Below are 15,131 nucleotides of genomic sequence, written 5' to 3'. Positions count from 1 at the left end.
CAATGTATGAGCTGAAATCAACCATGTGCAAAGTTTACCTCTGCAAAATCTTTAAAGTTTTGTGCATTGTTTTACTTAATTTAACAGGGTGTATACAGTCTGGGACACTGGGAAATCTGGAAAAAACCAGGAATTTTTTATCCCGGAGAAAACTGGGAAAAATCCAGAAATTATTTAGAATTCTGGGAATTTTTCATTGCTTTAGAAGGGGTTGGGTTGTTTGGGGAAGGAGACCAGACAGTGAGGTCATCGGTCTCATCGGATTAGGGAAGGATGGGATAGGAAGTCGGCCATGCCCTTTCAAAGGAACCATCCCGGCATTTACCTGGAGTGATTTAGGGAAATCACGGCAAACCTAAATCAGGATGGCCAGACGCGGGTGTTTTAGTCTTCAGTTAAATTTTTGTAATTTTGACTGGTAAGACTGATAGTCTAGCAAAATTTTACTGTATCCTGCTACTGCAGAATAATACTGCAGCAATAAAATACAAACAAGGGAATAAAACCAAAATAAAACTTAAGTTGCGAAGGAAATACGCCATTTACAACAACAAAATACAATGCACCCACAAGCGTCTGCCAAAAGCAAAATGTGTCAAACACTTTAGGATGAAGACTGTGGAATACTTCATAACACCAAACTGCTTCCGATGAGTGCAACGTCACAACAGTTTACATTAAGTTTGTTTTGAGCAGTTGCCAGCGGGCTCATGTGCATGTGCAGTTGCATTGCGTATGAGCAGTACCTTCTCCCGCTTCTGGCTACTAGAAGCGTGGCTGCAGCAGCAGTACCCAGAAGCAGTCATGCTACCCAGAAAAATTTTTCTGGTGTGCCAGGCTGCCAGATTTGTGCATGCGCAGAGCAGTCTGAATTGTAGTGGGAAGGAGGATAGTGACGCCTGTTTACATTTAGAGATTTTGCTGTTTCCTCTTCGTTTACGGGAGCTATCAAGTGAATTAAAATACATTCACATAATTACAGAATGCTAAAGTATGTTATTAGTTTCAGTTTTCTGATTTTATTTTATTTCCATGTTTTTGGCAGTCAAGCATAAATCGCTTTGCACAACAATTTTTTTTCCCCCCCTAAATAAATGTGGCTTTTGGTAATCTTTTCCGCAGGTGCAGCTAATTTATAAGAAACAAAGTTTGTCATTCCACACTTTTGACTAGTTTCAACTGTTCACTGAATTTCAAGTGCACATTTTCATCTTCTGGCATGTAATGGCATGATGTCATAATAAAGGACCAAACATGAGACAATGCAGTAATGGTGCTCCAAGAAAATTTGCATCCTGAAAAGCACACTGGAAAGTGTAATATCAGGTTGTGAGCTACTTCATTGTGAATCTGGACGTATGAATGTGCCCTTTAAGCCGAATTATGCATTTTAGTATGGTTTATGGAATTACTATGCTCTTGGTGTATCCTCTGATGTCATATTTCTTTTATGACATCTTGTAAGATCTCTTAATGCCATATATGTATGAACATACAGGATTTCTACATCATCATAGCTGCCTACGCACAGTAACGCTGTTTTCTGGCTGCTCTCTGGCAGTTGCTGTAACGAACCCATGTCTAAGAGGTCGCGGGAAAATATTGCGAATGGTTCTTTGAAAAGCGTTATTTTCAAAGGAAATTTCCTTACACGCAACATGATTTGTTAAATCACAGAGCGTTTGACTCTCATTTAAGACTTAACACTTTGAGGAGCAGCCACTTAGAATAATTTCAAGTCCAGAAGACCAGACATTAATGTCGTTGTTTAAAATTTTACTGGCACATTTGTGTAATGTATCTTAGAAGTGTAACACACACTAAAAATACCAGTATTATGTGTGAAACCTTAGCTTTTCTTGTAGCTACACTATGTACATTAATTCCTATTTGTGTGTTCGTGCTACTTAACAGTGATGTTGCTATTGTTTGACTGCATCACGAGTCCTGTGCTCTGAATATCTGCTGTCATTGGCTGGCAAGCTCACATGACATGAGCTATGATTGGCTTAAAAAAGTGCACTGCAGTCTCTATTCCAACACTTTGGAAACTAACGTGCTGTGTTTGGTAGAAGTCGAATTTATATTTTTGTGATACGAAAATATGCAGCATATCGTAATACGAAAATATGCAGTGTACATGTTGCTGCTCATCAAAGATCTTTCGAAAACACATTTCTTTTTTTTTCCCCCTCAAGCAGAATGCCACTCTCAGCACAGGCACCAGCATTTGTCAAGCAGTACAGCTATAATAAAAGCAGCCTGAACACAGAATGCAAAGAGCTCATCTGTAACAGTGAAGCATTAAGAACTCCAGTGTCGCCCTTCAGGGTATAAGAGTTTGTTAGCAGTACTCACTGCCCTGTACTGTATTGCGGTGTTTTACTAGCACATTTAGCAACTGTTCCTTATTTTCCACAGCCCTTGTGTTGGCATAGTTTACTCCCTGACAAACTTCTCTTAACTGCTTGGCAAACAGTTTCATTGATTAACCTTGTGTCCATAATTTTGGCTGAATCATGTCAGAAAGTGACAGAATTTTCCTCTCATACATTAGTTTGTATGGTGAATGACCAGTTCCTGTGTGAACTTTCAAATTATACATACCCACCACAAAATTTAAATAGGTATCCCAGTCTAAATGTAATGGCTTAGCTTTTTCAGTATTGTGCAGTGAACTCTTTCGACTCGCACCATGGCACCAGGAAGTGCTTGCAGTGACGAGCAGGAATAGAGGCATTGAATGGCCCTCTCACCCAGGACTGACAATGATGTTAATATGATAAACACTGTGAGATGTACTGATGGTGGAAGACCCTCAGTGATGTGGTAGGCAGCCACAATACGAAGTGCTATGAGTGGCAGGTGGTGGTTACTTGAATGTTGCCATCTCGGGAATGGGAAGCAGCGTGTTCAAGGTAATGACATGAGTCTCTGTTTATTATGACTGAATGTGACCTGCTTCATTACCAGTCATCTGCAGTCCTCATTCCACCATTTTTGTTTAACCCTTTTGCAGGCCGTCGAGGATATACTTCCCACCAAACATATTTCTTTACAGTGTTTAATGGAATATGTGTTACCACTTCTGTATGCTCCTGGCATCTATTGGCAGTCTACTACACCAGCTGTAATTTCTGTTTGTTGTGAAATGTAGCCGTCAGGACTGTGGGAAGGATATGTCCCACTAAACAATGGTGTTTTAATGGTTGTTGGGAAGCATGGTTACCACCAAAGTAGTTTCTGGAGGGGCGTGGGAAGTATACGTACCACAAAATTAATCTATCATTTGTGGTCCTTGAGAACATACTTACCACCAACTTAATGGTATCCCAAAGCTTTTGGAAATACATCTTACTACCTCTGTCTTTGCCTAACATGGTAGTACTCTGCACCAAGTGTATGAAAACTGCCACAACAAATAGGTTCTGTTTGTCATGGGATCACTACTATTGTCGGAACACATTCCTTCACTTCTGCAATACACGTTACAGTGACCTGTATTAGCTCATACCTTTATTGCATGATAAAGTTTCAAGGATTGTTTTCACATTGTGGCAAGTAAACTTTAATATTGGAAACAATTATTTTTTTTTAGCTCATACCTTTATTGCATGATAAAGTTTCAAGGATTGTTTTCACATTGTGGTAAATAAACTTTAATATTGGGAACAATTATTTTTTGAATAAAGTAAAAGGAAAGATAAAATAAAAACAGGAAACACTGTTCATTATTTTTTTACTTGTAATAGCAAAACATAACAACTCACAAAAGGGAAGTTGGAAATCCATTTACCACCATAGTTTTTGGTCCTAAATCACAGAAATAAAATTATCAAAAAATAAATATAGTCAGTTGATCAGAATTAATGTAGTATAACAAAAAAATTATCTTTGCTGAGTTGCTACAACAAAATGTGCCCACAAAAGGGTTACAATTTGTTACAGGCTCTTAACTGCACTGTCAGGTGTCTAAAATGTGTTATTCTGTCAGAGGTAATGTTTGTTGCTTCATGTCACAAGACCTAACAAATACATCTCTGTCCCTCTCTCAGTGGACATTTTGTTGAATGTGTAACTCGTACTTGGTAATTGATGCCAATGAAGCAAAATGTACTCATGTATGCGAGGAGCTTAAAGTTTGATTGTTACTTTCTGCTGTGTAGCTGTGTCATCATATCTGCATGCTGTCACCTGTGGCTATGCAGGTGTGTACTTAAGAAAAATTGAGTTCATTTCCCTTTTCTGCTCTGGTGCATAACGCAATTCTATGAAGTGCAGTCACATGAAAGTGTAATGAGATTGTACCAGTAAAAGTGAGATCATTTTATGTTTCTGTTTGCTTTTGGCTGAACCTCTCCCTGCTGCCAGCTTCTAAATGAAAGTATTTTCTATCTTTATTTCCCAATAGAATTTTATGAAGTGCAGTCTGATGTAACTGTATGAGGTGACATCAGTAAAAATGAGACCTTTTTATTTCACAATATTATAAAAGGGATAGTTGCTACTCACCATATAGCAGAGATGCTGAGTTGCAGATAGGTACGACAAAAAGACTGTCACAAAATAAGCTTTTGGCTTTTGGCCAACAATCCCTTTGTCAAAAATAGACAACACGCACCCCCCCCCCCCCCCCCCCCCCCACACACACACACACACACATGCAAATGCAACTCACATACATATGATCACAGTTTTGGCAGCTGAAGCCAGACTCTGGCAGAATGTTGTTATTTATTTTGATTTTAAATTTTTCCTTGATCAAAACTAGTCAATAAGGGCAACAATATTTTGGTCATTGGTAAATAAGCTATACTGAAATATACAATGCATCTGTTTAGCGTATATCGAAGAAGTTACAAGGGAAAGGTGAACCGACAAATAGTTCTGGAAGTACTGAGAATGAGAATGAACATGAGTCAGAAACAGAAACTTACACTGATTTAGATGATGCAGCTGTACGTTCAGACCTTGCCAACAGTTTTCGTGAGAGCTTTCGCCCTCCTGGAGAACCAGATGTTGTCATCAGTTTGAACAATAATAATTCTGTGGATCAAGATCCTTCATTTTCCAGGTAAGGGAAGTACCATTGTATAAAATCCTGACCCATGAAATTAGAATCCAATGTAAATGGGATGTAAATATTAGAAATGATATACATATATTTGGCCCATTGAAGTAGACCATAAAATCTCTTACTGAGATAAAACAACCACATCATTTAAATGACATCTCCATTGGCGCATTCAAATACATGTATTGTATTTCATCAACAGGAGTATTCTTTTATTTTACAAAAATATTTTATAATTGGATGCTGCAGCTGTGTATTGCAGTCTTTTAGAAAGTATACCTTGTCCCATTGACTCATGACAAAGATAACACAAGACTGGAGCTATAAATCCAGCACAAGATTTTGATACTCTAACTGAAATATGATTGTAAACAGAACTGTTTTTGCTTTTCAGTGACATAACAACTTATGTGATCTCTAATGATTTTTGGGACAGTTTGTGTGATAAAACTGATGATGGCTCCTGTTACAGTATGCAGTACTTGCATAATTAAATGTGATGGCTTTGTTTTGACAGTCCATTTCTTTCTCCCTGTGTATTTAACTACAGTTTGGAATAACTCATTGAATTTAGTGCATATATGCATTTTGTGTGCATGTTTGTTTAGAATATTCAGTATGGCTATGCAATGCATTTATACTTCAATGAAACTGCCAGCAAATTATTTGCTGTAAGAGTAATACTGATATTTAACAGTACAATGCTGAAGGGAAAATTATTTGATTACCCCCACTGATCCTACTTATGTCTAAAACATATTGCTACAAATCTCTTCTAGACTCTACCAGCAAAAATAAACATTTGTCAGGCAGTATTACTGTTTTTAGATGTAGATTAAAATTATCATTGACAGCATTATCCAGCTCACAGCTGGATACTTAAACAGAAATAAGTAAACAGCTCCCCACCTTTAAATGGTCACTATGTAACAATACAAATAATTTTTAAATATACATGTGCAAATATTGGTCATAAAGTATCTCAATGTGTTATGGTACATGCTGAAAACAAGATTGCACCCAGGTAGCATTGTACATTAGAAGTTTTTTTTTCTATAAGAAAGCAACAATAAAACATGAACAACAGAAAACTTATTCTCCCTGAAAGGAACGTAAAAGATTGTCCTGATCTGAGAGACGAATTCATCTTCATCTTGGACAGTTTCCAGCCTCTGGCCGGGTCTGTTTAGAACATAAGCCTCTCCATCGTCTTCTATCTTGCCACCATCTCTCCGTCTTCACCTTGGTCCAGTCTTCTCCTTTCTTCTGGATGTATTCCTCCACTCCTTTCAGCTATCTGTCTCTCAGTGTTCCTCTTGGTCTCTTTGCTTCCAGTTTCATCTCATGTATCCTCCTGGTTATCCTCTGCTCCTCCATTCGCTTAACATGCCCTTACCATCTCAGCCTTGATTTCTCTATCTCCTCCTGCAATGGTTCCACCTTCATTAACTCTCTGATCCTCTCATTTCTTAATCTGTCTATCTTTGTCACTCCAATACTGTTCCTCAAGAATTTCATCACACTACCTTGTGCTTTGCTTTTCTCTCTTCCTTTCATAACCCAGGTTTCGGATGCATGTTTTAGGGCATAGTATGACCAGTACATAACCTTTTCACTGATTTGGGGTACATCCTTGCTCCGTATCAGGCTTCTGACACTCTTCCGAAATGCTTCTGCTTTTCTCCCCTGCTTGTTTATTTCTCTGTCATTTTTTCCATCTCCCTGTATCAGGTTTCCTAGGTACTCTTCTCAATCGTTCCCCACCAATTGTTATTCCAGTTGTTACTCTCTCCCTCGTTCTTGTTGTGATAATCATCTCACTCTTACTTATACTAAATTTCATCCCATATTCTTGTACTGTTCGTTCCCACATGTCCAACTGCTGTTGTACTTCCTCTTCCTTATTCCCCAAATCATCAGATTATCTGCGGACACCATAGTTTTCATCTTTCCTTCACCAATTACTTGTGCTACTGTACTTATTATATCATCCATCACTGCAATGACGAGTAATGGTGAAAGTGCACTTCCCTGCCTCAAGCCATTCTTTTGTTCAATTCAAGCTGATCTCTCTCCTCTCACTTTCACACAGCTCACACTTCCATGGTACATTTCCCTTCTCCTCCAAATAATCTGTTTTGCTACTCCTCTGTTCTCCAGGGTTTTCCACACTTTGCTTTTATGAACACTATCGTATGCTTTTTCAGTGTCCAGGAAGGTCATTAGTAGATCTATTCCATATTCATAATTGTTCCTGCAGTTGTCTTACAACAAAAATTAGATCCATCACAGACCTTCTGGTTCTGAAGCCGTGTTGCTCTTCTCTTGTCACCTCCTTCTAATTTTGCCCAAATTCATGCTTCCAGAATTTTCACAAAAATCTTTGCACAGTGACTCATCAGTGTTATCCCCTGATAGCTTTTGCACTCTTTTCTATTTCCCTTCTTAAAGATCGGGACAGTTATTCCCTTCTTCCGGGATCATTTTCTGTCTCCACACAATTTTCATTACTCGATATAGCCATTGTACCCCCACCTCTCCTGCTGCTCTCACCCATCTCTACAGTTAGCTCATCCAGACTTGGTGACTTGCCTCCCTTCATCTTGCCCAATGCCTCTTCCGCTACTCCCCATGTAAGGTCTTTTTCTATTTGCTGTTCCTCCTCTTTCTCTCTCTCTCTCTCTCTCTCTCTCTCTCTCTCTCTCTCTCTCTCTCTCTCTCTCTCTCTCTGTATCTCTCTCTCTCTCTCTTCTCTCTCCTTAGCTTGTTCCACTTCATCCAGGTCTCCATTCAGGTTCAGGAGTTCTTCAAAATACTCCTTCCACGTATTGTTGAGTTCCTCCTTATTCTCTACATCTTGGCCACTTTTGTTCACCATTCGGTTATAATTTGTTGTACAGTTCTTCCTCTTACTTTAATCATCCCATACTACACCTTTTTTGAACCTCTACTATCCTCCTCCATCATTCTGGTTCACTGTTTCATCCACTTTCTTCTCTCCTCCGCGACCACTCTTTTTGCTTCTTTCTTTCTGGCTTGATACTCTTCTCTTGTCTCTATTGCTCTCTTCTGGAACCATACCGTTAAGGCTCTATTCCTCTTCTGTACTGTATTCTTTGTTTTATCATTCCCCCAGGGTGTTTCTTTCCATCTATTTTTGTTGCTTGTCCTCCCACATATTGCTTCTGCCGCACTTGCTAATGTTCCCGTGAATCTACCATATTCCTCTTCTACCATGTTTGGTTCACCCTTTGGGATGCTTCCCTTTATTACTTGTAGGTACTGTAGCCTGCTTTCTTTCTCCTTCAACTTCCATACCCTTACATGTCTTTCCTGATTTTCTGTCCCTTTATTATCCTTAGTCCCTCTCAGGTCCATTACTAGCAAATGGTGATCGCTATCCAAGGCCTCTGATGGTAGTACCTTAATGTCAACGATGTTTCTATTCATCTCACTATCATACAGGAACGACTTTCTCTTTAAGTTTTGACTGTACCAGGTAATCTTGTGGCTCTCTCTTTTCCTGAATGAAGAGTTCCCAACCAGCAAGCCATTCCTTTGACAGAACTTCTTCTTCTTCTTGCGTTATGGCCTCTGTAGGACCACAGATAGCCCCTTCGTGGACTGCATTTTCCTCTTCTTCTCACAGAACACCTTCATTATTTCTCTTCTTCTCTCCTGCTCTTCTTCCGAGATCTTCAGTGTCTGTTTCTCCTGTCGGCTCCATTGGTGACACACTAATCTTTTCTTGTATTCTTCTCTGTCATTGATCTCAGGCATATTGGTCGGTGTATATGTGTTCCTCCAATTTTCCTTTCCTTTGACCTTGATCCCCAGTTCCAACCAGTCATTCTGAAGTTCAACAACCCACTTGGTTCCTGTCTTTCCCCTTGTCCTCCATGTTGTTTCCCACACTCTCTTCATCATTCTGTCCATACTCATCCTAACTACATGTCCAGCAAACTTTGCCCTTTTGAGTCTGATTTCCCCGGATATTGTTCTCATGTTCCAGTACAATTCTTCCCTAGGTCTTCACATCCACCTCTCTCCACCTCTTTTGGGACCTAGTATTTTTCTCAGTATTTTTCTCTCTTCTTTCTCTAGTTGTTCTGCCCATTTCTTCCTAGTGTCATTGTCTCATCTGTCTCTCTTTGACAGAACTCCACCAGTCTTTCACCTTCCTCATTTCAGCAGCCCCAACCCTCTGGTCCAAGCACACTTCTCTTCCAACATGAGTATTTAAATCCCCCATTACTATCACATTCTTCCTTCCCACCTGCTTCTGCATTTCCTCTTCAAACTCTTGTTTCTCCTCAGAAGTGCAACCTACCTGCGGCGCATACACTTGTATTGCCTCTATGGTCATCCCCTTGAATGATATTTTGACCTTCATCATCCTATCACTTATTCCCTTCACATCCTCTTTTAATCCACCTCTTACTACTATTCCCACTCCATTTTTCCGTCCCTCCTTATTCCCACTCCACGACAGTTGGTAGCCTGTCCTCAGTTCTCTCCTTCCTTCTCCTTTTCATCTCAGTTCAGCTAACCCCAATAGGTCTAACTTCCTTATTTACATAATGTCTACCATCTCTTCCATCTTTCTAGTCAATGTTTGTATATTTAATGTTCCAAATCTTAGTCCTTGTTTATAGCCAGGTTGTCCTTGATTAAATCCGTTCTGTCCAAGGCCCATTCTATTTTTGAAAGCAGAAATCATAATCCACTACTGGCTTGCTGGGCCCATCGTAGATTCACCAGAGCCCCATTAGCCATCGCTTTTCAGGGTTCCTGTAGGACCTCCACAGTTACCGTAGTGTTCCCAGGGCACACACAGTCCCAACTGACTGTACCTCACTTCTACAAGCAATTCCCTACTTCATGCCATTGCCCATCTCCCACAACTTGGATGAGGGGCTGGACTTGTGGTAGATTTCTATGAGAAGAATTGTCACTCTATAAACACAGCTCCAGGAAGGTACAAGAGAAAGCACATGGTCTGTCACCCTAGACCACACTGCTGTCGACATGGTGGTTGCACATCTATTTAATGTCAGTCTCATGGTAAATCATGCAAACTTAAAAGACTGCCAATTCAACAAAATATCTAGGGATAACAATTATGAGCAACTAAAATCAGAGCTATGAAATAGAAAATGTTGTTGGGAAGTTAAATAAAGATTGTATTTTATTGGCAGAACAATTAGAAGATGGAAAAAATCTACTAAAGAGGCAACCTACACGGCATCATTTAACAGGGGAATTTTTGAAATTTCAACCCTAAGGGGGCGAAGTAGGGTATGAAGGGTTTCTTAGAAAAATGTTGTTATTAAGGCAATTTTGAAGCTAGACCTACAAAAACTGGTATGTGGTCTCTTGGTCAGAAATAAAAAGATACCTGTTTGAGCATTTTTGGAAATTTAACCCTATGGGAGTGAAATAACAGGTGAAAGCTTTTTTTAAAAGTATATCATCACTAAAGAACTACTGAAGTATTTTAAAACTACATCTTTGAACATTGCTATTTGACCTCTTGGTTGCAAATTTAAAAAATATGCGTTCAGTGTTTTTCGAAACTTAACCCTTAAGAGGGTGAAATGGGGGATAAGATTTTTATGAAAATATTTTATTATGAAAGCATTTTTAAAGCTAAGTCTATGAAAATTTAAATTTGGTTTCTCAGTTAGAAATAAAAAAATGTGTGCTTTGCTGTTTTCAGAAATATTTCATAGTGCAAGCAGTTTTGAAAATTTGTATGTAGCTTCTCAATTAGAAATAAAACGTATGCTTGTCACTGTTTTTGGGAGTTCAGTCATTAAGGGGGTGAAATATTGGGTGAAAGTTAAATCTTTGAAAATTGGTGTTTGGCATTTTGGTGGGAGATGAAAAAATATGTGTTTCATTGTTTTTAAAATTCAACCTCTAAGGGGTGAAACAGTGTCAGACTGATTTACTGATTCATCATCGCACAGCCCAAACTGCTCCGGATAGAAACTTGAAGTTTGGAGAAGGTGTGGATCTTACACTGTAGGCCTCTTTTAACAAGAGGTTGTCTGGAGGTTGCTCCTAAGAGGGTGAAATAGGGGCTGAAAGGCTTTTTGAAAATATATCACTATTATGGGAATTTTGGAGCTAGAACTATGAAAACTGGTATTTTGTTTCTCAGTTAAAAAGTGGGTGAAAGTTTTTTTGAAAATAAATAATTACTAAAGGACTCGTAAGGCTACATCTATATTGCTGTTTGACTTATTGGTTGGGGGGGGGACACATGTTTCAGTGTTTCTGGGAATTCAACCCCTAATAGAGTGCAATAGGGGATGAAAATTTTAAGTAAATATTTCATTTTTTTCTTCTTATAGTGTTTAACCCTGAGGTTGGTTTGCAGCAGAACACCATTTCTCCTGTCTGTCTGCCTTTCTCTTCATTTCAAAAAATGGAAAATCCAGGATGGATTGTAACAATAGCTACAAGTCTGTCTTTTCTTGTTTGGTTGTGCCTCCACAGAGATCTGGTTTCCTGTACTATTCTAAGCACCTCTTCATTTGTTACTTTGTCTCTCCAGCTGATCTTCGTCATCCTTCTATAGCACCACATCTCCAGGGCCTTCTCTCTTCTCTTCCAATTGTCCAAGTTTCACATCCTTATAGGGCCACACTCCAAATTAAAGCTTTCATGATATGTTCCCTTATCTTCAAGCTGATGATGTTCTTGCTGGTGAGTAAGTTCCTCCTCTGATTAAATGCAATTTTGGCCTTTTGTATTCTGCTCGCAGTTTCTTTCTGGCTTTTACCATCCCTTGTGATTTTGCTTCCCAGGTAAGTAAATTCCTTTATCATTTCCAGCTCCTCTCTTCCAATTCTCATTCTCAAATGTTCAAATTCTGCTCCTGTACTGCAAACCATCACTTTAGTCTTTTTATTGTTTATTCTCATTCCATACTGTTTGCATAGAATTCTTTCCATTGTTCTGAGGACTTCCTCTAGATTTTCTTTTGTCTCTGTGACTATAGCAATATCATCTACATAACATAGCATGTCTATCTTCCACCCATTAATTTTGATCCCTACCGCAGTAGTTTCTCGAACTTGGTCTATAGCCTCCTGGATGTAAGTTCTAATATTTGCTTCTTGTTCCTGGTGACAGTTCCTAATCACTGCCACCTCATTCTTATAGAAACTGAATATCACATGGATGTCTTTGTGCTTCATTCCACTTTTCCTCAGCACTCTGAACATCTCTTGCCAGATAACATTATCAAATGCCTTTTCCAGGTCTACAAAGGCAATACAAGTTGGTTTATTTCATTACATTAAAAACATTTTAAACTTAAATTTATGACGACTGGTCTTAGTTAGACATAAAGAAATATTTGTGAGGGTATGAAAGTTGCTATGGAAATACTGCCATTCAGAGGCATGATTAACAAAAACATTTGACACCAACTACCAGAAACATGTGTTGGTCAGAAGTACTTTTGGAAAAGACCATACTTATATGGCCTTAATTAGCATGAAAAGCTTAGAAGATGTTGAAATTTGTGAACAACTTAAAAATTAGATTAAATAAAAACAGAAAAAAATCCCTGTAGACCATACAATCTATGTGACCAAAGCAGCAATTGCTAAGCTAGTTTTGTATAATCATGAAAAGGAGAGAGAGATTCATGGATATGATAAGTGAATTTATATGCTAAATATTAAAACAGAGGTTTTTTCCTTGTGATGAGCTATTTTCATGGTCTTACACTCACAAACTTTATCCCTCAAATGGCAAAACATTTTGTTGACTCCAATCTACACAGGGAGAAATGATCCTCATCATAAAATACAACAATGAAAGTAATAAATTTTGACAGTATAATTTAATTGAATAGGTAAAAAGAAATCCACTCATCAAGTGGTGGCAGGAGAATGCACACATAAAATAGATTTTACTTACACAAGCTTTTGGAGCCAGTGACTCCTTCGTCCAGCAGAGTTGAAGGTGAAGGAAGAGGGATGAAGGAAGGAACTCTACCCCTTTTCCTACATCTCTCCTGTCCTTTCCTAAACCTCTCTTGTCCTTTCACTTCACACGTCTTCATTCCCCTTCAACCCTTCTGCCAGAAGAAGGAGTCTGGCTCTAAAAGCTTGCGTAAGTAAAACCATCTTTATGTGTTTGTTCTCCTGGTGCCACTTGGTGAGTATGTTTTTTTTTTTTTTTTTTTTTTTATCCCTCCAATTACGTTATACACACATCAAAAATGTTTTGCATTACCTCGGTACCCAGAACTCCTGAAGACAGATGCTGACTGTGGATATTGTTGCAGAAGAAGCTGAGTAGCACCTTGGTTTAGTGGTTATGATACTAACCTGTTGCATGGAAGGTCATAAGTTCAAAACTCATCTGGACTGTACAATTTAATTTCTATATTCGGTTTGAATACATTCTAGAAGTATCCACAAATATCAAGAATCATTGTACTGGAATGGTCTGTATATACTGTATGTGTTCTGGCCGGAGGCAGTTTCCTCCGTGCTCTTGTATGTGCAGGTGTTGAATAAACCTTCGTTAAGTGAAGTTAGTGTTCATCACTCATCTAATTACACCTCCTTCTGTGTGACACTATTCTGATGGAGGCGCTGGGTATTTGAACCTGCGATAGCGCTCATTATTGACGACACAGTGGCTCCCATCAGGCCACGACAGCACCGCCGTTTACGTGGCGCGAAACCTGAATTCGAGCCATATTCAACAGACCACAATCTATTGGAGACAGAAGAAGAAGAGGACATTATGATGGCAGCAACTGTGTGCTACCACACGAGGCATCCTTCCAGGTTCTCTGGTGATGAAGGCCAAGATCCAAACAAGCGGCTGAAGGTATATGACTGTATAGACAAATTTAACAAGTGGGATGAGACCGTGTGTTTTGGCTAACACATTTTTCTATTTGGAGGGCGCTGCCAAGCAATGGTATGAGAACAATGAGGAGAAGTTCACAAGCTGGGAAGTATTCCAGGTGGAGCTGCACAAGTATTTCGGTGACACGACAGAAGTGCAAGGCTGAAGATAAATTAAAGTGCAGGGCACAGCATCCAGGAGAAACTACAGCATCCTACATTCAAGACATCTTGGAGCTGTGTAAGATAGTGGATCCTAGAATGAAGAAGGAAGATAAGGTTGCACATCTCATGAAGGGTGTTGCTGAGGACATGTATCAAGCCCTCAAGGTTTCGACAACAGACGACTTCATAAAATGGTGCCAGTATATTGAGACAATGCATCAAAAAAGAATTACATGCAAGAAGTTTGTGTGGTGTCACCGCCAGACACCACACTTGCTAGGTGGTAGCCTTTAAATCGGCCGAGGTCCGTTAATATACGTCGGACCCGCGTGTCGCCACTATCAGTGATTGCAGACCGAGCGCCACCACACGGCAGGTCTAGAGAGACTTCCTAGCACTCGCCCCAGTTGTACAGCCGACTTTGCTAGCGATGGTTCACTGACAAATTACGCTCTCATTTGCCGAGACGATAGTTAGCATAGCCTTGAGCTACATCATTTGCTACGACCTAGCAAGGCGCCATTACCAGTTACTATTGATGCTGTAAAACATGTACCGTCAAGAGCGATGTTCACCAATTATGGATTAAAGTTAAGTATTCCAGCAGCTACGTACGTTTTTTGTTAGTCTCATTTCCTTGACCTGTTCCAGACCTCACGCCAGCCTGCGTGAGCTAAAACGCGTGCCCCTCGGCTTCCTCTCATAGTGGGTTGGCTGTCTTGCCAATCCACAACAGTTTGAATGGCTTCCAAATGTCGTATCGATGTCTGTGATGGAGAAAGTGACTGATTTCACAAGTGTTTTTCGCAGATAGTGAGAGAGGAAGTTCAGAAGGCACTTGGATTGCACGGCGAGCAATAAACCGAGATGCTTCAAGAGGCTATAAGGGAGGAAGTGGAACAGACATTGAATCCAATCTCTCGTCCTTCATTTCCCTTTAAAACAGTGAAAAAGTTGAGATCAAGGCGGAGTTACGTTCCTACAATGCCGCATGAGGAACCTGTTTGGGC

At 39.5% G+C, this 15,131-nt stretch overlaps 1 protein-coding gene across 1 annotated transcript in view; it reads left to right on the top strand.

The window, feature by feature from the left end:
* Positions 1-15,131, top strand: part of LOC124788398 (coiled-coil and C2 domain-containing protein 2A) — a 348,192-nt gene that overhangs the window by 100,043 nt on the left and 233,018 nt on the right. Inside the window, exon 7 of the mRNA XM_047255664.1 lies at positions 4,842-5,074. Within this exon, the coding sequence (XP_047111620.1) occupies positions 4,842-5,074 (233 nt within the window). The remainder of the gene's footprint in view (positions 1-4,841; positions 5,075-15,131) is intronic.

Source organism: Schistocerca piceifrons, chromosome 3 (genome assembly GCF_021461385.2).
Source record: "Schistocerca piceifrons isolate TAMUIC-IGC-003096 chromosome 3, iqSchPice1.1, whole genome shotgun sequence".
Taxonomy (NCBI): domain Eukaryota; kingdom Metazoa; phylum Arthropoda; class Insecta; order Orthoptera; family Acrididae; genus Schistocerca; species Schistocerca piceifrons.
The sequence above is the reverse complement of the archived record's forward strand: the minus strand, read 5'-3'. Positions and strand labels throughout refer to the sequence as shown.